At 40.6% G+C, this 26213-nt stretch overlaps 1 protein-coding gene across 1 annotated transcript in view; it reads left to right on the forward strand.

Annotated features, from left to right (window-relative positions):
* SIK2 (salt inducible kinase 2) overlaps positions 1-26213 on the forward strand; it is a 79905-nt gene that overhangs the window by 34260 nt on the left and 19432 nt on the right. Inside the window, exons 4-7 of the mRNA XM_035140266.2 lie at positions 9444-9605; positions 16783-16907; positions 20243-20366; positions 24701-24921. Coding sequence (XP_034996157.1) covers positions 9444-9605; positions 16783-16907; positions 20243-20366; positions 24701-24921 — 632 coding nt within the window. The remainder of the gene's footprint in view (positions 1-9443; positions 9606-16782; positions 16908-20242; positions 20367-24700; positions 24922-26213) is intronic.

The raw sequence follows: 26213 nt of genomic DNA on the forward strand, positions 1-26213 counted from the left end.
TTTGACTAAAATCTGTAAGTAAAACCATTAATCAGATCTTACGATGAGATTATTACAAACAGAAGCAGGGCTTGCAGCCATCATTACATCATCTCCCTTCGTTTACATTAAAAGCAAATGCTTTTTGTGTGAATTCATCTGAGCTTTTGTGCAAGAAAATTCCTATCTTGGTATGAGTAACATAGCCCTTTGTTTATACAATACTGCTTATGAAAGTGTATTTTTCAAGCTAGAATGCCCATGTCTAGTTAATTAAGTATATTTTAAAAGGAAAATAGAATTTCTATTCCCAAAGTATGTGGCAGATATATTTTTCCAAAATGCTTTCAAAGGCAATTTTAAATAATTAGCATTTTTAAAAATAAAAATAAAAACAATAACAACACAATTGTTAAATTCAAAGTGTACTTTACTGTGTAGATAGACAAACATCATTAATTCAAAACTGAAGTCACCATTATGTTAATCATCACAACCTGTACCATAATGCTAGGAGTTTGTTGCATAGACTTCATCATTGAAGGACCCCTGACTTGCTTCCTCTTTGTAGAAGGCTCTCTGATTGTGTCAGTTCAATAAAATATTTCTGACAATCTGTGCAAATAAGCCAAAAAACAAGCAATAAGCCTCTCTGTTAATATACAATACAATGGAAACTCAGTTTACGACTACCTCCGTTTACGAACGCTTCGGCGACCGAACGCCGCGGACCCGGAAGTGTTTACATCTGGGTTCCGTGGTGCCGGATGTGTAGAAGCGATCTGTGCAGCGTGCGCAGATGCCCTCTATCGGCACTTTGCGCACGCGCAGAAGCGTGCCTTAGGCGAGCGAACGCCTCCGCAGAACGGATTGCGGTCGCAAACCGAGGTACCACTGTATGAGCATCAATGATGGAGAGGTGTATCTAGTTTAATATTTTATTTATCTTGTCTGTCCACTATTGTAGATTGGTATTAAGCAACAGTTCATGGGTTTTTTTTTATAAAAAAATGCGAATCAGAAATAGAACATCAATAAAGCTAATGTAGTTCCCGTAACTTCACAGCTCCTTCTCAGTGAAAGAAATATTTGTTTACTAAATGGTAAAGGACCCCTGACAGTTAAGTCCAGTCGCAGACAACTCTGGGGTTGCGACGCTCATATCGCTTTACAGGCCGAGGGAGCCGGCGTTTGACCACAGACAGTTTTTCCGGGTCATGTGGCAAGCATGTCTAAGCTGCTTCTGGCACAACGGAACATCGAAACCAGAGCAGCGCACGGAAACGCAGTTTACCTTCCCGCCAAGAGCAGTACCTACAGTATTGATCTCCTTGCACTTTTTGGCATGCTTTCGAACTGCTGGGTTAGCAGGAGCTGGGACCGAGCAACGGGAGCTTGTCCCATTGTGGGGATTCGAACCACCGACCTTTTGATTGGCAAGCCCAAGGCTCAGTGGTTTAGACGACAGTGCCACCCACATCCCACACACTTGTTTACTAACATGTGAAAATAGTATGCCCACTTTGGGTACCCTATTCCAGTCGTAGGTATACCAAACTGTACTTGATTAGCGGAAACACATATTTATTTATTTATTTATTTATTTTATTGAAAAACAACCTCTGGTCTGCTGCAGATTAATCTTTTCAAATAATATTTCAAGTGGGGAAGAGCTGTGATAGAGCATCTGCTTTGCATGCAAAAGACCCCAGGTTCAATTCCCTGCCATCTGCAGGGATGGGTGAGAGAGGCCCTTGTCTGAAACCCAGGAGTGCTGCTGCCTGTCAGTGTAGTAGGCAATCCTGAGGTAGATGGACTGATGTTCTGACTGGATAAGGCAAATTCCTGTGCTCCTGTGTGTTTATTAGTTGTTGCTTAAAACCCCTAAAGGAGAACTTTGTATGTATGTATGTATGTATGTACGTACGTACATACACATGCATGTGTTTTTTCCACTCTGCTTAACCTTGGTTCTCTGCCTGTCCTTATGACCAGGGGACAGGGGTGGGGAAGCAATTGGTTCGAGCATTGCAGCTTGTACTAGGTCTAAGCCTCTGCAGAGAACCTTGACCTCAGGAGAACCTGCTCCTTAGAGCAATGCTTCCTTCACTTCTAGGTTATTGCTGAAGTGCTGAACCAGGAATACAAGAAGCTGCTACACAACCACAATCTGCACAGGATATTAGAGTAGGCAATGGTTAATTAGCAAAGACGTGTCACATGGCTGGTGTGTATGTGTGCTCTCTGTGTATGTTATTTCTTGGGAAAGAGCAGGATTCAGTGTCTGCCACCACATAGGTTGACTTAGATAATTTGTCTTTTGCAAAATAACACCTACAGTACAGTAGTTGCAAAGAAAATAAGAACTTTAAGTTGTTCGAAAGAAACAACAAATCTTTCAGTTGTTGAAAGCTGAAGGCAGCGATGAGTAGTACTGTTGACAAAGCTCTTTGTCGTGTCTTACAGAGTGAGCAGAAAGAGAATTAAGGAAACTTTCTGAAGTAGTCAGCAGATTATTGCTGCAAAGCTTGAGATGTGTCCATGGCGATGCTAACAATTTATTCAGCATAATGCTGCACATGTTGGCCTTGGTTTTGCTTTGAAATTACTCTCTACAAGTAGAATATTTATAGTTCTAATTTATTGTGTAGGTCCTGTTATTAAGAGAAAGCTGGTTGAGATTATTCATTAAGGACACTTTAGGTATTTGAAAGATGTATAAGCTTTATACTTGTGGTTGGCAAAGCAGGTGAGCAACTTGCATAACACAACTAGATACCCCACTTCAAAAGGACTAGCCCCCAATCCACATTTCTTTTTTATTTGATACAGTTTCTTGTAGGACTAATGTAACTTGCCAGCATCTCACATCACATTAAACCAGCCCTTTTATAGTGTAAACCATTGTTTGCTTTAAACTGTGGTTTTAATGTGACATGGAAGCCAGGTCAGTGTTTTCACTTGCTGTGTGTGTTATAAGTCAGGGTGGCTTCAGTCCCTTCTACCCACTGGAGCATAAATAAGGGTGGCCGTATCAAAAAATATCTATATAATGGGAGAAGACAGCACTTTGTCTATGGTCACATGTACATCATGATTATGTGCATATTTATTGGGTTGGATGTTCAGCTCAATTCAGTGGGATTCATAGGTGTTGCATCTATTTAGTCTTTGTAATACAGCCACTCTGTGCCACTCTGTTTAGAGAATAATTGGCTTACATGTCTAAAACAAGACTTATTATAGTTCTTTTGAAGCTTTCCTTTTCTCATGCACTTGCAGTAGTTAACATCTACCTTGTTGACCAAGTAGAAACCCTTGGCTCCTTTAAATCCCCTCTCTCTTTTGCTCTCCATATCCAGTCTGTTACGTTGTGTTGCTTCCCTCTGCACAGCCTTCCAAAACTGCTACTGCCCTTTCCTTTCCTCTCCTTCCTCCTCAGGGAAAACTCTGGCTCACACTTCATTTATATCCCACCTGGTCAACTGCAACCTTCTCTTTGCCGTCACTTGTCATGTCTCAGCCCTATCCTGAGCTCTGCCACCAAAATAATTTCTCTTGTCAATCAAACCATGTGACACACCTCCCTAAATCTGAATGCTGGCTTGCTAACGCTTCTGGCACAAACTCCTCATACATACTTGCAGCCCCCTGTGGCCTTGACCCTCCTCTCTCTTTGCCCTTGGGTCCAAGTGTATATCTGCCATTGTCTATGACCCACATTTCCTGGGAAGCCGTTGGAGGCTTGTCCTCAGCCCCTGCTAATCTAAGCCTAAATACATGTAACCAAATGACATGCATCTTTCCCTTGTTTACACTCACCTCCATTATCCACCCCTTGATATATTGTCTGTCCTATGTTGAACTTCCAGATTGCCAGCCCTTTTAGATTGCCAGGGAGCTGCCTTTTTGATAACCTGCAAAACGCCATGGCATTATCATTTCACCTCAGATATTGAGCTCTAAGCAGAGGGGAACATCCGTAGATACCATTTTCTTTCAGTCCATCACATTAACAGTAAACTGATGAACAGACGTTTTAAAAAACTAATGCCATGTGGGATATCTTGTGCTTTCAGCATTTCATCCCTTCTCTTCTCCCCCACTCCTTCTTTAAGACTAATGTTGTTTTTGAATGGGCGCTGACACTAGCTGAGAGTTCTCACTGCAGCCTCTTAGAACTGCCCTAATTTTAAGATGTTTATAAAATCTTCTTACGTAATTGTTACCCAAGTCTCCCTCTCTCCCTCATGCGCGTGCACCATAAGCACATCCTCATCTTCTGGAGTGATTATTGTAATGTATATTGTATTCTAACATGTCAAGATGATGGTGGAAACTGTCTTATTCATTAAGTGCTTATACTAATGGGATTCTAAATGGGGAGCCACATCTCTTGTAATCTATTGAAATATTATTTGTTACTGAAGCTTGAACCCTTTTTTTCTTTGATGTAGATGTTCTTTTTCTAAAAATTCCACTACTATGGCTGATTCGTGGATGAAATATGTTAGGGTTGTCGCCAACGACATTTTACTTGAGGTAGACCCATTGAAATGAGTGGATCTACTGTAAATCATGCCCATTCATTTCAATGGGTCTATTCCCCGAGTATGAATAACACTGCATGCAACTCAGTGTGTTCCACTTGAATAAATATGCAAGGAAGGACTGTGATGGGGAAAGACATGGGAATGCAGTAAACATGAGAGAGATGGGGCAGGGGGAGAGTGCTTGCATTGCTGTAAAAAGTTCGGATGAATTAATTGGCCTGTTGTTACTGGAAGGCAACCACTCTCTCCATAGCCTGCCTCCAGGACCAACAGAGTAAAGGAATTGTGAGCAAAGGACTGCTTTGGCTTGAGAAAAACTTTATAAAGAGGAATTCTGAAAGTCTGACATTCAGGGAAATCCCTGATAGATTTTCTCTAGTGAGACTCCAATCTAGTGTAGTTGTGGTTATTCTTATTACTAAATATATGCTTATGAGAAATCTAAATGTCCACCAGAAAAATACTCTCGGGATTTGTGCTGAAAGATCAGAATTCTGCTTTTGTGTATACTGATATCAGGTTGGAGGAATGACCACATGTTCAGTAAAGATTATTTCTTTTCAAGCAACATATAATGGACTCTCACCTTTTAATTTATAGCAACCTGCTCTGGGATAGATGCAGTAAAGTCCAGTGCAATTATTCTATAGCAAGCAGATTTCAGAGTTTTTTCCTTGAGGTTCTTTGCCAACTCTGTTCTGTACCATAAACAGACTGTTTAGCTTACTGTAAATTAGACTTATTCTTTGACTTTTTTGTATTTGAAATATTGCTGGAGGAAAATATTTGTTCCTACTCCCTGTGTATTAAGTTTCATTGTGCAAGTTGCAAGATGTAGAATGCTGTTTTTCTTTGCTACTAAATTTTCCCTCCAGCAAAGTGTGGATTGCAGCCCTTGTCCATTATCGGTAGCATCTTAAAGTATTTCAGTCATCAGTTAGTAATGATTAAGGCTTCATTCATCACTTGCGGGTGAATGGAAAAGCAAGAACAGCTAACACCCTCTCTCATAATACAGTACTAGAACCCAGGGTCATCTGAAGAAGCTGCATGGTGGGAGATTCAGGGCAGAGATTCAGTTGAATGTTCATTACCACAAATTCCCTAACAAGACATGCTTATAGTGACCAGCTTGAGCAACTTTAAAAGGGGATTAGATAGTTTTGTGGAGGAAAGACTGTCAGTGGCTATTAGTCATGATGGGCGTGCATTACCCCCTATCAGAGGCCGTATGCCTCTGAAACACGAATTTGAGTGCATCCTGCATATGAGTATAGGTATCTGATTGGCCACTGTGGGAACACGATGCTGGACTGGGTGTGCCTTATGCTCTTGAGCTCGTTGAGAGTAACAGGCAAAATGTAATGCAGAATGATTTAGGTCTGTCATCTGAATAAGAAAGACATTTTCATTTGATTTTTATATGTGCATAGATTTTGATATGGCTAGAGTATGGCTAAATTCTAGCCTGTTGTGCTTTTTATTACATTTGAAGCTTTAAAAAAAATCACATATAGTGCTTCTGCACTTGGAGGTTCTATATGATATCCCACAAATGGCAAAACAACTCTCTTGATCAGTCACCCCAGACATTTTTTTCTATATAGCATGCATTTTGTAGTGGGAGCCAGCCAGATGGCTTCAACTTTGCCACCCAAAGAAAGGACATAATGATTAATGTTTTGTTAGGTCTTCATTAGACTGAGTATGTCATGCTGGCTGATTATTCCTTTGATGGGAGTCTTTTTGCTGCTGTAGCTTTTTGTTTGTTTATGGGTCTGTTTATGGGTTATTAGAATGGTTTTATGGAAATGTATTATTTTATGTTGCACCCTTTTTACTTTTGACATTTTGTAAAGCGCTTAGAGACTTTTTGTTCTAAGCAACTAATAAGTCAAATAATAATAGATAATAATGGCAACTTGTTACTGGAGACCTAATCCATTTTAAGTTTTATTGACAATTTAATTGACACCACAGCCCCAGCATTAAGAACACTAAGCATAGTTTCCATCTGCCTCTCCATACAGGTAGGCAGCTACCGCGTTTCTCTGAAAATAAGACTCCGTCTTATATTTATTTTTCCTCAAAAAACAACAACACTATGGCTTATTTTCTGGGGATGTCTTATTTTTTTATTAAGTATGGTACAGTTTAACCTACAAGGTTAAACTGCCTATCACTATGGTAACCTACAAGGTTAAACTGCCTATCACTATGGTAACCTACAAGGTTAAACTGCCTATCACTATGGCTTATTTTCGGGGTATGGCTTATATTCCTTGAATGCTTAAAAATCCTGCTATGGCTTATTTTATGGCTACATCTTATTTTAGGAGAAACAGGGTATCTAACATGGGATTGAAAATTGCAGCTGGATACCTTTCAGAAAAGTAAAGTTTAAAAGATTTGTTGCAAGTGAAGTGTTGCTGACTTGAGTGGTAAATTGGAGCTTTAGTGAATTACACTAGGATAGCACGAGGTTGGCTGTTTTGTTTCATAATTTTTCCAAGCATGCAGTATATGACAGACCTAAAAGAGTTTTGTCATAGTAATGCAAAGGGGAAATAAAGCAATTAAACACGCATATGTTGTTTAGCAGTCAAACATACATAAGTATATGTGGACATCAAGCCCTGCTTGGACAGAAATATGCCCTTTATTTCAGAATACAGAAATTGGAATTAAAATATACTACATTATGATCTTTATTATTTTGCTATTTTCCTTGCAACCTATAAGTTTGTACACTTTTTGCAAGGAACGAAGATGTTTTCTGCTCCGTGACCAAATTTGCTGTAGTGGCTAAGTAAAGGCATAACTATTATCGTAGTGAATGTATTGGTTGGTCTGTTAGCAAACTGACTTGGTTACTTCTCATTTTTGTCTTATCCCATTTCACTTGTCATGCTAAGTATGTTGTTGAGGTGATGATACAATTTTGGGATGTAAGAGGTGTAAATGAAATATTTCATGTTCTGCCTTGAAAAATGTATCTATGCTGAGCAGATTGCATATCCACAGTAGAGTACAGTAGATGGTCAGAATTTCTTCCATGAAAGGTACACTTGGGTTAAATCAGTTTTGATCAGTAGTTTATTACTATTAATTAATACAGTTCACATAGGTAAGTTCTCCCCTTTTCCAAGGAAATTAATTGTGTTAAACTCTAACAAGAATGCTGTATTACTATATGCTTTAATCTGTATCTGTCATGTCCATCTATTGAGCAGAATTGTTTGTTTGTTTGTTTGTTTGTTTGTTTCAGTACCGTAATGTATGTGCTTCCTTTCAGAGCAAAACTCTCCCAAGGTAGCTTGCATCAAAAACATATTGCACCAATTCAATAAAACCGCAATATAAAACTAAAACTTTATAACCTGAAAACAGAGGCAGTTAAAACAATACCGACTACCACATATTAAAAAGAAATGTGAATTTTTTTTAAAAAAATCAAGCTCAGTTTATAAACCAATAGAGTAGGAGTCATTCACAGTTGAGAAAGAGAATTCTACCAAAAAGTCTCTTTTATCCTTGTGCTCACAAATCTAAGAGTTATTGATGGCAGGGCATCTGAGGCGAACCTCAAGGTCCAGGCAGGTTAAGATGGATGCAGCCATCCTGCAAATAACTGGTCCAAAACTGCGAATCTATAGTCCACTAATATGTGTTCCTACTTTTTTTTTTAAAAAGGCCAAAAATCACTTCTCATAATAAACCATCTAATCAACAAATCAGTGTCATATTCCAGGTTCTTGACAATATACTTCCTGATTCTTTGCAACTGTGTTTTATATATCAGTTTGCCAGGATGGAGTGTGTGGTTGGGGCTGGGGGCTGGAGACAGGGTGACGGACAAGGAGAATAATTTTAGGGAGAAAACTTTTCTGGGCCTAGTATAGCCACAGACTTTCCATTACCAACTCCTCCTGTAAGAAGCAAGACATTTGGTTCTGGAAGTAGCACATGTTACCATTTCCTTTCTGAAAGGAGATAAGGAGAGGTGCATCTGTCTTCATGTTGCAGTGAGAGCATGCAGCATGTGTTGAATGGGCTTCTCTTTTCTGCACTCGACAGGAAAAACACTATCCTCAGCCATGTTTCATGTGCAAAACCCTTCTTCAGGGCTTGCTTTTTATGTGGATATCATTTTTCCAGTTAAGATACATCCTTAATGTTCATGCTTTTGGCTTGGTAAACTCGCCTTTATACAATTCCCTGCTCCCCATTACTGTGCCACCACCATAAATTTATGTTAACATTTGCTTATTACTTGCAAACTAAATAAAAAGTCCCACTCTATAGCAGTCAAAGGAGAGTGGAGGGTCACCCAAATGCCTAAGAAATACTGGCTCCTGGAAATGGTTTGCACCATTACAAATGTCCTTTACTTCAGAATCCTTAACTAGAAAGAAAACATACCAGATTGCTGTCTTTATTATTTTTCTTGGAACCTATAAGGCTGTATATTTTTGCTTTCCATTTTTGTGAGGAAATGACTAGTTCAGTCTACTTCCCCTCTCTTTACCTGCTCTCTTTCGCCTCTTTGTGCCACATATAGGAAACTCAAGGTAAGCCCCAAGCAAAGACATCACCTCTGGTTACTCTAACAGTCAGGACAGAACGTACTATGAAGGAAGAGTGAAACATCCAGTCTCTGGTAGATGAAGAGGTTACTGTTTTTTGTTCTTGTCAAAACAAGAATGTGCAAGGCTTCCTCCTAGTGACTAAACTTTGGAGCAGAAATGTTAACCTCACATAATGGGCAACTATCACAATGCATTTTGCTAGTGAACTTGGAGAAAGCATAACATACTACCTCTGATGTCTACCTGTGGTGCATGTTGAAGAGCCTGAATATGATTTTTTTCAATGTGATTAACTCATTGAATCCCATCTTTCTTTCTACAGATTACCTTGCTAACCATGGCCGTCTGAGTGAGTCGGAGGCCAGGCGGAAATTCTGGCAGATCCTCTCCGCTGTTGAATACTGTCACAGCCGTAAGATTGTGCACCGTGACCTCAAAGCTGAAAACCTCCTGCTTGATAACAACATGAATATTAAAATAGCAGGTACCCCAGTACTTTTTTCCCTTTTGTCCCAGTGCCTGGGGAATAAATTCCTCTTTCCTCCACCAAGTGACTTTGGCAAAGTTGCTATAGCAGCCCTAGAGAAAGTGGAAAGACAGAGAGGATTTCCTGATATGCCCCCTTTGCATTATGGGTGATGTAGGCTTTTGACACTAAGTTCTTACTAAAAATAGCTGCTGCTTGTATTTCTTTCTTGAGGGAAAATGGCAGTAATTTTGTAGGGTTTTATGAATTTTTGTAGTGTCATGACAACTTGTTAGCATTGCCAGATGTGCTAGTTACAATCAAATTTAATCAAATAATTCTTGAGTATAAAAAAGCTCAAAATGGAAACTCTCTGGATTATTTTAGCATGCTTGATTTAATTTTAATTACAAATTTAGACACAGCAGATGTTCCTTGCAAGAGATAATTTTCTTTTGCCTCAGTATAATACTAAGGATCCTTGGATTGCCAGACCAGAATTTCAAAAATGAGGGACACTCATTTTTAAGCTGCTGAGAGTTCTATAGAGCAGTAGAGTTCTTGGAATAAAAGATGTCTGGCAAGTTCTCCAGATGGTGTTTAGCTTCAAGAAGGAGGGAATAATGACTGTTTAAGGCTTCTTAGCATTTTCTTACGTAGGGATAGATGACAGAGAAAGAAGAGCAGCTGCACCAAGGAAAAAAAAGTTGGCAGTAAAGTTAGCTTGTTAAAAACAAATCCCCATGAAATTAAAAATCACTCTGAAAGACACACAGTGCTGGCATCCAACAGTAGCACTGCATACAGGAGGGAAAGATACAAGAGGCCAGCCTTTCCCAACCTGGTGCTCTCCAGAGGTGATAGCTGGAGCTGGTGGGCATTGTGCTCCAAACCATCTGGAGGGCACCAGGTTGGGGAAGACTGCAGTAGCCCATGCACTTGTGCTGCAGTGAACCCAACCCCCCCACGGCACACACACCCTACCCAAGCCTGGCTTGATGGGTGTTACAGAAGACTTACTCCTTCCATTGAAATTAGTGAAATTCAGTGGACCATAAAGCACTGGCCTTAATGCATGAAAAAAACAGGATATTAAGAGGATATTGGAATGAGATTTTCGTTTGCAGGGAAGGCAGAGAAGTAAGTAGTTTGTCTCTATAACAAATGGACCACTTGTATACAAAAAAGCCTGAAAACTATTTTTTTTTACTAATCTTTTCACTTAAAACATCTCCAATAGACACATTTTAAACGGGAAGTTGGGGAATGGGGAAGTGTTCAATTCCTCACGCTATGTAGTTTGCTGTGCTAAGAAAAATGGGGGTCCTCTTAGGGCAGCAAATAAAGGGTTGAAGGACAGACAAACTACACAGCAAAGGATCTGTGTGTAACTTGTTTGCATTGATGAACTTGTGTTTTTCATACCGTCACAAGAATCCTTCATATGCTGTTGTGTGGCAGCAGCAACAGCATTTCATTTACCAATTTGGGCTGCTCTTGGGACATTGTCCCTTTTTAAAGACACACCAGTGTACCTTAAGGATGCATCTGGCAGTCTGGGACATCTGCATGGGGTAATCGAGTGTCTTGGTTTTTCATACCTCTGTCAGCATGAGTAATGCTTTTGTTGTTGTTGTTGTTCTGTTGCAACCCATATTCTTTCGAATTCTGGCACTTGTCAGCTTCTGTATCCTCCATGACGATTTCAGCGCTGTAAAAATGAACACTAAAATTGAAATATTTGGACACTGTGACCTAAAGGCTCAAAGTTTGTGCTGAGTTTCCACTCCATGGCTTCTTGACATACTTACTACATTTTTATTCTGCCCTTTTCCCAAGAAATGCATGACAGCCACTCATAGCCTTGCTTCCTCCTCACCAACACACATTTTATTTTCACAATGATATTGGGAGGAAAGTAGAGCTGGGAGTAACTGGTCCAAGGTAGCAGAGCAAGGATTTGATTCTGAGTAGCTCCTACCTTTAATCCAGCATGAAATTCACTATACTGCACTGAAACCTAAATTATATTTCAAAAGAGTCCTGGGATCAGAACAAGTGCCCATCTAAACCAGCAACCTGTTCCTAACGCTGACTAGCACATGATTCCTGAAAGTTCACATCAAAGATATGAAGGCTCTAGCCCTCCCATATTAATCCCCCGACTACTACTGGGCAGGAACATTGCCTCTGAAAGTGCAGGCTCGACTCAGCTATCCTTGTCAGTTTTCATTGACAGGCCTATCTATACCCCCAGGAATTTGTCTCTTTTTAAAACTGCTTTAGTCATCGTCAATCACTACATCATTTCATACTATTTTTGCTCAGAATATGAGCTATGTATTTTTCAATGGCTTTGGGCACTTCCTTTTGAAATTCAAATAACTGTGATACTGCATCTGTCTTGCCTGCTTGAAGATCTCTGTATTTCCTTTAATTACCCAAATTAATACTGACCTTATTTTTAAATACTTTAAATATGACCATTTACCATATGGGTCATATAGCCACTTGCTACAATGATAATCTCTGTGGTGAATTTTACACTCCTGGTTCTTACCCAGATTTCTGATCTGTTTGCTAAAATTCTGTTAATGCTAGGATGGATGGTTTGGATGACTGCTCTAAGCAAGTTCTTATATATGTGTGTGTGTTGGAAGCCACCCAAAGTGACTGCGGCAACCCAGCCAGATGTGTGGGGTGTTGTTGTTGTTGTTGTTGTTGTTGTTGTTGTTAATTTTCCTATGGAGAGGGGCACGGTGTGGCTGCAAACCTGGCAATTTTTCTCCCAGACTTATTGGGAGAAAACACAGTTCTGTTGGCTATTCTGAGAAAATATTTGTCCTTCTGGTTAGTTTTTGAGGGGCTTGTGAAGGTGGCTGTTAGGAGCATCGGACTTCCAGGTGCTGTGAAAGTGATGACACAGAATTGTGTTTCAGTGGGGCCACTTTGTAAAACGAAGCAACCATCTGGGCCTGACTTTGTAATTGCAGCACTTCAGAGCTGGCAGAGATGCTGCTGTCTTGTGTGTCCTCAACTCCTTAAAGTCCACATTAGCCTCTTTAAAGGCCGGGAGGGTTAAATCCAGCAAAGCAGTTTGAGCATCAGCGTGATGCTGTGCAGAAGAGAGGACTCCATGATTTGAATGCAGTTAGGTCATTTGAAGGAAAGCGGGGACGGAAGACTGTTATTTTGAAAGGGCTCACGGCAGCCTTTTCTGCTGGTGGACTGTGTAACATGCATTGACGTCAGAACTGGGTGATCAGTGATCGGTATTCAGTTCCTGCAGTGGGTCAGGTTTATGCCTCTCACTCATTCCTTTCCTTTTATCAGCACGTCTCTTTGCAATTACTGCGTTGCTCACATTACCAAATAACAAAAGATCCACACATCTCCCTCCTGAAGCTGAGGAGAGATGCCTTCTGGTAGCAAACAAACCCAGTTTCTTAAAATTACTCTCCTTTAAAAACTCATTTGCTCTTTTTAGGCAAAAGAGTTTTCAAATTCCTCAAACTGTAGGGGAAGGGAGCTTCTTTTGCTCTGGAGCCCTTTGCTCTGGTTTGCTATATCTCGTACATTAACATTAAATAATAAACATCACAGAAAACTAGTGGGTGGGTGAATTTGACATGCAGTGTTGCCCAACAGGTGTTCCCTGGTTCCACAAGGCTCTGTAATTTTACCTTATCAAAAGTATTGCATAATCTGGTTTGGAAATTTCCCAAGTAAGATGCTTTTTTTAAAAAGCTTTAATTCATATGGAAATATTGTTGTTTTCCTGTCTGTCTCTGTGTTGTTGTTTTTTATCCCAGATTTGAGAATTGTAGGGAAAGGGTCTTTACACCTGCATAGAAAGCAAGGTGGGAAGAATTTGTTTCATCTCTTTTCAAGGTTTGCTAGGGTAGATTTTTGAAAAGTTCACAACAAAGACGGTGGTAGAAACTGATTAACAGAGGGTATTAGTTATCATAGATTAATTCTCCAGCTCCTAGGGTGAGGGAAGATCGAATGAATGGGGAATGTGACATAAACAGCCATCTGGGTTTCCCAGCAGTGTTCAAATAAAAGGAGAACAAGTTTCTTCCTTACTAGAAGATTATCACTTCACGGCTGGAAAGGACCTCAAAGTAAATTAGCCAGTCCCCTGCCATTAAAAGGATCAATACCATTACAGCCCTCAGCAAGTATTTAATTTATTTCTATTCTATTAGTGACTTCATAAGATCCCTTTTGCAATTAATTCTGTGACTCTTCTTCCTTTCTTGACATCCCTTTTTATTATAGCCATCCTTAAAGCGGCCATTGTGTGTGTGAATGTTTAGCATATTGCCCCTTCAGCCACCCACTTCTTTTAAGGCTAAAACAGTTTCAATGCCTCTTGTTATCCTCTGGTTTTGCATTGGATTTATCTATATCTAACATTCTTAAATACTGGTAACTCAAACTTAAGGCTCTAGGTGAGCCACAAAATTTATAACACATAATCTCAGCAGTCACCATCCAAAGTAAAACAAGCAATTACATACCCTGAAAAAATAGTGAAGCAAAAAGCACTCTTGCTTGGTACTGACTGTGTTAGCAGGCAAAAACCCGTAAGCAAAACCTTCCGGTCTCCTTTTCGCAGCCATGCCCAAGGAGGAGACAAGCCTGAGGTTCACTGTGGCTCATTCTTGTAATGCTAAACTTTGGTCTAGCATTACATGCACACCAAGCCACTATCTCCTTATCTGGTCAAAGAGCAGCAAAATCAGATGATTTTTCTTGCACCACTGACATTTTTCTTCTGACATACCAAATTTGAAAAGAATGATGTGTACTCTTGGAATGGTTTTTAAAATGGCTGCTTTTAAGTGGACAGTTGGTTAGGTCTGTATTCCTATATTTGAGGTGCAGGTGCAGAACTGCTTGGAACTCAGTTCCTCATTTGTATATTGTTTCCAGTGTTGGACACGTTGGACCTCGCGGTGTGTGATCAGGGCCATCTGAAAGCCCCTACCTTTGAATCAAATAGGGAGGCAGAGTTTGCCCATATCACACTAGGAGTCCATGTCAAGCTGCTTCTAGTAGCACAGGTCATGCAAGGTAAACTGGGAGCTCGCTCTCCAGCATAATGCAGCGTGTTCACCACTGGAGCAAAGTCTCTATGATGCCTGTACAACTGCAGTGTTTATCCAGTCATGCTGTCTGCTGACCAATGCCACATGGCACTTGCATGCCCTGACTTAGAACTATGCAGTTGGGAGATAAGACTAAACAAACAGCTCTGTTACCAAACTCTCTTTGAGTTTCACTTCAAAGTTTGTGGAACTTCACAAGTGAACAATTATGCTCAAGAATACATGAGGCTTGTTAGTCTGTGGTGTGATTCTTTGCAACGACACAGTTGGGAACCTAGCTTGTGTGCCTCTGTGCTCCACAGAAAAGTAGTAAGAGCAGCTCTTTTAGAGAGGCCATTATGAAGTAATAGTCCGTGCACCTTGCTATGCTAATAGCAAGTGTGCATGAAGTCATGCTGTACAAATCTTGCATTACAAACATTATGCAAACGTTGTATGTTATACTTTTGACAGCAGTATTTGATGGAATAAAGTATTGAGAGAGCTGGAAACATACACTAGCTTGTCTCCTGGAGGCTTTTAAACCAAGAATACTATTCTGGTTCACATTGGCGCCCTCAGGATCCTTTGTTTCCACTATCACGCCAGCTTTGCAGGTGACATTAAAATGTACAAGGGCACAAATGGGCTCTTGCATTCGCTCCATTGTGTCCTCTTCACCAAGCTGCTTAATTGTGCTCTTCTGCGTTTGCTCTTAAGCTGTGAGTTCTGCCCTTTAAACTGTTCTTACTATGCAGGTTATATTTTAGCTCCTTTTAAGGCTCTCAAGGTCAGGGTAACTTCAGTCACTATTTGGGAATGGATCTGCAATGCATATAGGTGGTCTGATAGTAGTTAAGGCAGTGGCAACTTCCTGCTGAGAGTTTTCATCGCATGGCAGAGACCCCATGCTGAGCAGAACTTGGAGTACCCAGAGAAGAGTGACAAGAAGGGGGTAGGAAAACAGGAATCCAGACCACCCACATTCTCAGAATCAAGGCTAAAAACTGCTTTTAGATTCCTAACACCATCATCACAGACACCTGTGATTGTTCCAGCGATGTCTTCCAGAAGCAATTCTTTTTCATAGGATCAAACAAAATGAGTGACCATGGACAACACCGTTGTGTAAAATTGTATCCTGTTTCTACAGTGTCTTTATAGCTTTAGCCTAATTGACTTAGCTGTGTGCCAGTTACACATCTCTGATTGATATATAAAAATAACTGGGGCTATACGTAGCACCCGCACAGTGAAGTCACAGTACTTAATTCTACTCAGGAGCACCAGCAGCACAAGCAGCCTTTAATGGAAACTCATAAACTGAAGGCCTGGAAGAACCAGACGCTGCTATTGTTCTACAAATGTTCAATGCAGCTCCTAACGTTACTTCGTAACAGGAAGGGAAGGAGATGTATTTCCTGTACTACTCTGTGTCTAACCTTTGATGGTGCTTGGAATGAACCAGGCCTGGCCCACTGATAAGGCAGAGCAGGGTGAGGCACCCACCCCGAGCAGTGGAAGCAAAAGAGGCGGTGCCCACCTCTCCTCTGCTACCCGTCCTGACACTTCCAGAGGGCATGAAATCTCATGAGATGCCAGCAAGATCTCAGTGGAAGCCACCACCGCTGCTGCTGCTGCTGCTGCTTCTCCAGGGAAGAGCAGTGTGGCAGCAGGGGCATGTTGCTGTTTCGCCTCAAGTGGCAAAACAGTGCACGGTACACCTGGTATGAAGTTAATATGACTTGCCTTGATCGTGTGGGGTCTGGTTAAAATGCCATGATGGGAGAAGTCTGCTCCTGGATTTTCTTCCTCTGGATTTGAACTGTTTTAATGGAGCCCCAAACTCTTGTTGAAGCGTTGGAGAAATTCTCTCGAGCTGCTAAGACGTGAGCAAGGATATAGTGTTTTTGTATATCGTTTGGGCTCGAACCAGGGCCCCCACAAATGCAAAGAGCTCACAGGGATTTGGGGGCTTAATATACATTAGGTTCCATTTTGTTTTGTTGAGCATACCAGATAAATACATTCAGCCTGGACTTAAAAATATAGCTAAATTATCAATTACCCCCCCCCCCCTTCTCTCTCTCTCTCCCCAGATTTTGGATTTGGCAACTTCTACAAACGCGGTGAGCCTCTGACAACATGGTGTGGAAGCCCCCCATATGCAGCCCCTGAGGTGTTTGAAGGCCAGCAGTACGAGGGTCCGCAGCTGGATATATGGGTATCTTAATTGTATTGAATTGAGCATCCCTTGCTAACTTTTAGTTAACATGTTCTATTGCTCTTTCTAGTTGGTAGATATGTTGGTCTTGCTTTTAAAGACATGTCATAAAGGCCCCAATAGCTTTGAGAATGGGAAGCAAGAGTTCCTTTTGAGACTTGTCTTTATTGTATTAGAGCAGTGGTCCTCAACCTTGGGCCTCCAGATTTTTTGAGACTACTATTCCCATCATCCCTGACCACTGGTCCTGCTAGCTAGGGATCATGGGAGTTGTAGGCCAAAAACATCTGGAGGACCACTGTATTAGAGGAAACAATTGGGCCAATGCAGAAATCTGGTCCTCTCTTACTGAATCTATGCACTTATGTCTATGCTGCAGTTTAGCTTGCTAATTCCTCCTTCTTGGGAGTTCAAACCAGAGTTAAGATTCTAAATTCTCTGTATGGCCAGAGGAATTGTCTGAGTCATTTGCACATGGCTGCTATCCATCCTCTCTTTCAGTTGAGAGGACAAGACAGTTTGCCTTGAACAATTCTGCTGCAGGCAGGTGCCCGTGGCTGAACCAAAAAGTGTGTGTGTGTGTGTTTGCTTCATGCTACTCTAATGGGAAAGGACACATGGGGGTGACAAGAAAATCTTGCAAAGCACATACAGGAGAGAGGATGTGCTGATCCAGGTTCCTTTATACTTTTTAATGCAGTGTGAGGCTTGCTGCTCTCCAGGTTTTTTTTGGGGGGGGGGGAGGTAATTGGGTCTTAGTGTCTCCTGGTATTAGCAATGTTTCCAGAGCATGGTTTTGCTGTCCATTGTGTTGCCAGAGTTTAGGGGCTAATACTTGTCAGTGTGAATGTCCCGCAGCATTTATGGCACCAGTTTTCAGTCATGGGATTGAGCCTACAAGTCACTTCCGTGAGGAAAACAGTAACATCAGAAGGTCTATACTAGGGTTTCCATCTGTTCAGAATTTCCTGGTGGAAATCACTTTAATGTCCGAGAAAATCTGGATGTATGGTAACCCAAGCTCAACAACTTTTGTGTCCAGATTTTCACTTTTTGAACTGTGACAACCCTAGTCTATACCTTCAGACTGTTTATGGCAAGCATATTTTGTTATATTTTTGTTAACATTCGCACTATGGATGCAGTGAAAATTGCCATATTGGAACTGGCCCTCAGTCTTGGTTTTCTTTGGAAAGGAGGCAGGGTGCAGACATTAGTGCTGCGTTCTGCTCTGTGAAGACACCCACATTGTTTAACAAATAAACAAATCTCAACAAGAGTTCCCCTTTAATGAGGAAACTGTTACCGCCTCATTGCTCCCGCTGTCCTCTAACTTCCAGATGAACTCAGTACACACCTCAGACACACCCAAGGATTTACAGCACCTAATGCTCTGTGAGGATGTGCCAGATCAACAGGAGTTTTGAAAAATATTTGTGGAAGCTATTGACTTTGTTAGGTTGCTAACAAAAATGCCTTTCAAAACCAGATGAAAAGCACTGGCTTTACAATGCAAATGTTCTTTTTAAAAATAAATTTGTGCCTCTTACAAAATTGGCCAGTGATTCTCACAATTATGGTGGGATTGGTGCCTTTTCTCCTCCCCCTCAAAATCTATAGCGGCAAAAACAGCTCAGAAAAGTGCTCTGCCTAGGCTCCCAAAATTTGCCATTGGGAAACAGATTCTCTCCATTTAAATGAGAAAAGATAAATCTTTTGTTGTTGTTGTGTTACCCCAGTCTCTTTGTGGCATTACATTGTTCAGCAGATTTAATGCTACCAAATATTGTGCATACTTTCCAGCAGGCTCAGTCATTATTAGCACATTGCTGCTACTTTGACTTTGTCTCTTCCCATGTTCTTTCCCCTCCCCAGTCTTACATAATAAATCTTAACAGGCTTTGCATAGAATCAGGATCTGAGGCTCTTATCCTGACCTTCAGAGGGATTTCTTCTCATAAGCTTTTGCAAGTTGGGAACTAGGGAGAATCACACTTTTGTGCTCTGAGCAGAGAGAATTCAAGCAAACTTCAGGGTGGGATTCAGATTTTATTTTTTTTAAAAGTAATTTCTATTCAAGATTTTCTTGGTTTACAAAAGTACGTGCATTTTTTAAGGTTGTAAAGTCCTTTCTACAAATCAGTTACATTTGATATGAGAACATTAGTGTTGTATACAGTATACAGTCGGGGCAGAAGAGTGGGGAGAGGAGGAGTGTTTATTAAGAATATTGGTGCATCTGTTGAAGATAATTTATATTTTATTGAGTAAAGCTAGCTTGTAGATCCCACACTCCCTTATCAGTCTCGCACAGGGTCTTGTCTAGTTTGCAGTTCCCAGAGTTGCAAATAGAACTTCTGTCTTTTAAAGTGATCTAAGGAAGATGCAGTTTCCAGAGGTGCACATTTTCCTGCCCAAAAGTTCAGTTGGATGTTGCCCAACTGAAGAACTTGAAGGCAAATAATAATAATTCCAAATAAAATCATAACTCTGCAATTGAGTACTAGTATCGAGAAGTCATTTCTAAATGGATTCAGGTGATAAAATGGAACCCACAGTTGGCTTGCTCGAACACAAACGTGCAAACGATGGGGAAGTCACTACACTAGGTTCTGAGTTGGTTTGCAGTTCAGCCGTAGTGACTTAGAATTGATTCCTTCCTGTCTTGTCTGCTTGGTGTCAAAAGCTGGCTCCCTGTTTCCCTAGTAGGCATGCTTGAAGCAAGAAATGCTTCACCAATCCAGCCAAATTATTTTGATACCTCAACAAGTCAACATCCCAACTTTTGCAGTCAAGTTATAGAAATGTGTTTCATTTGTAAAATGCATGGAAAGGCTTTTTGCAGAATTCTGGAAGACAAAATATATATATAGTTTTACACATATAGATGATACATGTGCTACTGTTGATTTTAATGATCTTTTGAATGTTTTAAAATACCTCTTAACTGTTTATCAATAATTTTAAAGTTATATATATATATATATATATATATATATATATATATATATATATATATGCTTTTCTAAACCACTTAAGAGGTTCTCTTACAATCAAGTGTTAAATAAATCTGATTAAAAATTAGACACGGGCTTCTAAAGGTTAATGCTTTTATTGCTACCAGCAGCTTGTAGGCCTTGCTAGTCTGTGTTATATGTATGGGATAAGTTCTGGATATACCTTGCTTACATGTTGAAACATTCGGATGTAGTGAAAAGCCACTGGAAAGAAAACATTAGTACTGTATATAAGGGTTTTACCAGCACACTATGGAGCAAGGTATAGTTGTCTGCATGTTTTGAAAGTCAAATCTAAAACTCCTCTTTCTCTTTCAGAGCATGGGTGTAGTTCTGTACGTCTTAGTATGTGGAGCACTGCCTTTTGACGGACCTACACTGCCCATCCTGAGGCAACGGGTTCTGGAAGGGAGGTTCCGGATCCCTTATTTCATGTCTGAAGGTAACATAATAATAATAAAAATATTAATATTAATAATAATAATAATTTATTGTTTATACCCCATCTGGCTGGGTTTCCCCAGCCATTCTGGGCGGCTTCCAGCAGGATATTAAAAACACAGTAAAAGATCAAACATTAAAAACTTCCCTAAACAGTTTTGTGTAAGGCCTTAATTTTTCCTATTGTTTATAATACAGGCAACGACCGATTGATGCACAATTCCATGTGCACACAATGCTGAACCTGAAAGTGACCCGAAAATGTCACTAAAGCATCACTAAAAGGGCGGAACACTTTATGTCAGAAGTGGGGTGGGTGGGTGTAGGTGTGTGGAGAGAGAGAGAGTTCTGAATGTCAGAAATACTGTAAAGATATGGACTCACTGGCAGGGTTTGATTAAACTCAAGTAAGAAAATAAGATCAAGGGTTAAGTAAGGATAACATGGAATGAAATTGACTGTAACATGTAAACATGAAGGAAAATTTCGTATAAAACTGATAAGAAAATAAGAGTATTAAGGTATAAGATTATAAAAATAAGATAATATTTAAGCAGAAGTAGTAAATATTTCAAGAACCAGAAGGGGAAGTTGAGGGAAGTCATGGGAAGGGTTCCCCCCCCTTTTATATGACAAATGTTATATTGTGTTGTTTGATTGAATATAAATTGTAAAAATCCAATAAAATATTTAAAAAGAGAGTTAAGAACATAACCACCGTGCAAAGCAAGGATTGCCTGTATTCTGCAGGTGATGGAGGTTATAGAAGTCCTGAAGAAAAATTCATTTCAGTCCTCTGGCAAAAAAAGAGCAGAGCTTTAGACTAAAACAGCAAATTATTTCTAACTTCACAGTTACTATGGGCTAATTTGCCTGAAAACCAGCTTTGAGTATACAATAATAGTACATAATACAGCTGCTTGCACATGGGGAAGTTGTTATTCAATTGCTCAGTGATGCAACCATACATGATAACCTGATGATGCCTAAACATCAGTATGTAAGACAACGCTGTTGGATGGCCGCATCACCAGCTGTAATGTGTGTTTAATAGGCTATTAGGATGTTTGTCCCTGATTTCAGCATTGAGCAGAGCAGCATCCTAGAGCAGCAGTGCTCTAGCCACTGCTAAGTCTTCTAGGTTGGTATATGATAGCTGCTTGATATGACATGGAATGCAGCTAGGATGTTGTGATGCTAAGCAAGGATAAATGGACCTGTCTAACTCACTTGAAGTGGAGTTTATTTGCATGTCCGTTGTGTGCTTAATTTTAATCCCTAAGTAGTCTTTCCAGTACTGTGGATTAAAAACAACAACCCTTCTTTGCATGAGAAACTCCTGTTTGCACTACCAAAGCAATGTGATCAACACTTTGTTATGTTTCCCTTCTGACATTTCTCCCTCTCCTCACTTCATGTTTGCCATTTCTTCATCATTTATCTGTGCTTCTGCTCATCTTGAGCTGCAAAGTGTGGAGGTTTCTGAAAAATACCAAAATCTGCCTCCTTATCAGAATCTTTGTTTCAGGCGCTTAGTGTTGGTGTCAAACCTCAAGGGGGATTCCAGATAGGGGCTTAATGTTGTCAATAGATTGTTCAGATCTGATTTTTCTGTGTGTGTGATTAGTACATGGCCATCCACACACTATTTTTTAGTTTTAGCCTTTTCATAGGCATTCCACTGTTTCCTGCGTACACAACCGGGCAGTTCTTGATGGAATGTTTCTGTGCTATGTTTTCTAACCCCCTCAGTCACTTCTCCCCTGACCTTCACTACCTCTTCCCCTTTGGGGCATGGACAGGTATTTCTGTACATTTGCGTACAGATCTTAAATGCTTTTACTCCAAAGGAGGTGTGCAAGAGCCAGCCTCTAGTTGTCATGTTTCATTATGGACAAATTGGATACTTCTGCTTTGTGGGAGGGGACCTGTTGCCATTTGGTGGCTTTAAAAAAAGATTCATATAGACGTCTTGTGCAAGACAGATTATACTGCAATTCTGGCAAAGTGGTCTTTCACATGACGGGTTAAAAATAGAAAGAAGTCCTGTTGGGGACTGTGATTAGTCTCCAAGGTAATCTTCTACATGCATCAAGACCTTGAAAGAATAGCTGGTGAAATTTTGATGCAACTACACATGCAGCTGTTAGTGGAAGCAGGCGCAGTTGTGTTATTTGGGCTGCTGGAAACAAAATGGCTAGTTTTTGCTCAGGTGAAGAGCAAACAGAAATAGGGCTGCAGTGGTAGGAGCCACAGCCAGGAACATCACCATACAAACCAGTCACCCCCTGTCAGAAAAATGCTCGAAGGAGCTTCTATACCAGCGGGTATAATGGGTTGTTTTTACTTAAGAGGAAATCTCGGTTACATGGGGAGTACTGTACAAAGGTGACATTTTGATGAGGAAGACATTGTTTAAACAATGCAAAAACTCTTGAACGTGAGCAGCAATGATAGCTCAATAAACTTCCATTTGGGAGCATCCTAGTCCCCTACATGGTCTACTCGTTCTACAAGCTCCACCATGTCAGTGTTAATTTTGTTATATATTAGTGTACTGTGAACGCAGAAATAAAATCTTAGTGCAGTAACAGCCCTTTTGGATGTGTAGGTGTAGACATGGCATTATCAAGTATCCAAGGGATATAACTTTGGAGAACCTAAAGACACAGCCACTGCTTAAATGCTTACCAGCTGGTGTTGTAGGACTCCCCAAGTAGGCAGCCTTCTGTCGTTTCTGACCACTCAGTTAGTTAATTAAGCACAGCTTCTCCAGCCCTCCACTGTCACTCAGAAATCCTGGGAAGCAGTAAATGTCGGGCTTAACTGTGTGGCCAAGACCCTAGGTCAGTGCCACTCCTTGTGCCAAGTGAACATACAGCTTCCATGTCATTCCCAGTCATCCAAATTCATCATTAAACATGGGGTGGTTGATAGGATGGGTGGCAACAAACATGAATGAGATAAAACAGAACATCAAATGTCATATAACAATGAGATGCCTTGTGGAAAACAACATATATGGCATTTGACTTCCTCTGAAGGATCAGCTTGCAGTTTGGGAGTACCCTGGTTCCAATGTTGCTCATTGGATGCACAGGTGACTGCAATGTTCAGTAGTGCTTTTTCTCAGCTGTGGCTGCAGTCAGTGCGAGCTGTGAAAAGGCAGAACTTGCCATAGTGATGCATGTCTTTGCTCACCTGATTAGATTAGCGGAACATGCTCTACGTGGGGAGCTTGTTGGACATTTGAACGATGCTCAGAAATTACAGCTGGCACAAAATGCAATAGCCATTCTAGTGTACATTTTAAAAAGATCATATTACACTGGTCTTAGGTAAATTGTACAGCCTTCTAATTTGTTTCCAGGCCTAGTTCAAGATACAAGTGATTAGGTCTAAAGCTCTTAACAGGACCAGGACCAGGATATCTGAAGGACCGCCTCTTTTCCTTACGTACCTCTCCATTCGTTGAGCTCATCTTCCTATACTCTGTCGAATGTCCTGCTACCAAAAAGGGATTCAGTATTCAGTTAGTGGGGTTGCAGGACAGGACTTTTTCTATTGCAACCACCCCAGTTATGGAATCCCATCCTTCAGGAGGTCAAAGTGCCTGGACTTTAGACAGTTGGCAGAGACATACAGCTTGGTTTTTAATTGGAGACCGTAGGTTTTCCTTCAACTCATCTTGGTTTTTAATACTCTCGTTTTTAATTCTGCTATTGTTTCAACTGGTTTGTGGGTATTTAATTTTCTTTTTAACTGCATTGGTGGCCTGCAGTACAAAAATGTTTAAAATAAAATATTGCGGTACGATGCCATGATGGTGCTCCTTTCCACAATTTCCATAACAGCTGGGGCAGGGGGCATTGATTTCTTGCAACTGTAATAGGCACTGCAACAAGCAAGCCAGAACTGCAAGAACACATACTTGGAATGTGGAACTTAAAATAAAAAAGCGGTTTTTTCTGTTCTGAAACTTCATTGGTTAATGCACATGTAGTCCTTTTGTGCATTTCAGTTGGTCCCATGGGTATGAAGAATTACTATTATTCCTTTTATTGTGCCTGCAGTTAGAAATAATTGTGCTGTTTCCTCTAATTGCTCACCTGGAGGAGAAATGGGTTTTGTTCTTTATACAAATTAAAGACCTCTTTCAAGATTATTTTTATTTTTAGCAGTAGTATTTGGCATCTGAATTAAGTAGTTTCCTATTGCTAATAGTCACCCAACTCACATTGACACAGGCTAACAATGCAGATAGGGTAGCCTCTTAACTAGATCCCATACTAGCTGTATCAGTCTGAACTTTTCACCCCTTCTCTGTCCATGTAGAGTGTGAGCATCTTATCCGGAGGATGCTGGTCCTGGATCCATCCAAGAGGCTGACAATTGCTCAGATCAAAGAGCACAAGTGGATGCTGGTAGAGGTTCCTGTTCAGAGACCTATTCTCTATCCCCAAGGACAAGAGAATGAGCCATCAATTGGAGAGTACAATGAACAAGTTCTGCGGCTGATGCACAGCTTGGGAATAGACCAACAAAAAACCATTGAGGTAACACAGTCTTTTGTTGTTTGGGTGGAAGCTCATTTACAGTCCCTACTTTACAGGTCTGTCTGGTATCTTCCATGTTTTTCACCTTTGATGGAGCTTTTGTGGGAAGGTCAAGCTAGTAACATAATGGTGCAAGAGACTAAATGACACTAATGCCTTTGGGAAATCAATTTGCAAGGCAGAGGGAGTGAGGAGTGGGAAACCACCTGGTGGAGTTTAATGGGTATATTCTAGCATGCACATCTCAAACCATCAGGAAAGGAACACAGCTGATTTTGGCAAGGTACACTCGGCTTTGATTGTCCTGTGGAATATTGTAGCCCCTTCTTTTTTAAAAAATGAGAAATATAATTCATATTTTTCTAGAGATAATGTTTTATTTTCTTAAACTTTCCCTGCCAAGCCTTCCTGTCTTTTACAGCCTAGAGTGGTGAAAATGTTCACATGTGCCTATTTTTCATTATATATTTACAGGCCAAATTTTGGGAAATTTGAGGATAACAAGGGGAGCAAAACAGAAAACGGACCTCACTTTGCTTTAAGCTTCTAAAATGTGAGATCTGACAAAGTAAAAAAAAAACCCTTTAGAAAAGCAGCCAGTTGTCTTTATTTTTGGTGTCTCGGCTAGGATTCCAAATCAAGCCTCTTACCAGAAATAAATGCTGAAAAGCTCCCTGAGGAGTCTGTGTGATAACTTCCTTCAAAATGGTTGATATTTTTAGCCAGTGTGGAGTCTGCAGTATTAATGCTTCCTGCCAGAAAGTTGGCAGGAGGGAGGGCAGGGGGCAATGAAGCCTTGAGCCTCTTTCCTCAGGACTCCATTTCCCAATGTGGCTCAAAATGTGGAATAGCCTCGGTTAGGGAGCCTTGTTTCCCATCAAGCAGGGCCAGTGGTCAGGGGCAATGGGAACTGTAGTCCAGCAGTATCTGGAGGGCCACAATGTTCTCCATCCCTGGGCTAGGTGGTACGGTTTTGTGTTTGTTTTTTAAGGGTTAATAAACAGGCACAGAGACACGCTTTGCTGACAGTTCATTTGTGCAACCGACACTTTTGTAAAGCTACACTAAAGCCAATATGGGGTCTCAGGGCCCAATTAGCATTGTCATTTGGGCTGGAAACACAATTTGGAGCTAGAAGGGATTAAAATAGATTATTGTGTTTTATTTTTCTGTTGGAAGCCGCCCAGAGTGGCTGCGGAAACCCAGCCAGATGGGCGGGGTATAAATAATATATTATTATTATTATTATTATTATTATTATTATTATTATTATTAAAACGCATCTTGTTCCA

The sequence above is a fragment of the Zootoca vivipara genome, chromosome 15, assembly GCF_963506605.1.
Source record: "Zootoca vivipara chromosome 15, rZooViv1.1, whole genome shotgun sequence".
In the NCBI taxonomy this organism is placed as follows: domain Eukaryota; kingdom Metazoa; phylum Chordata; class Lepidosauria; order Squamata; family Lacertidae; genus Zootoca; species Zootoca vivipara.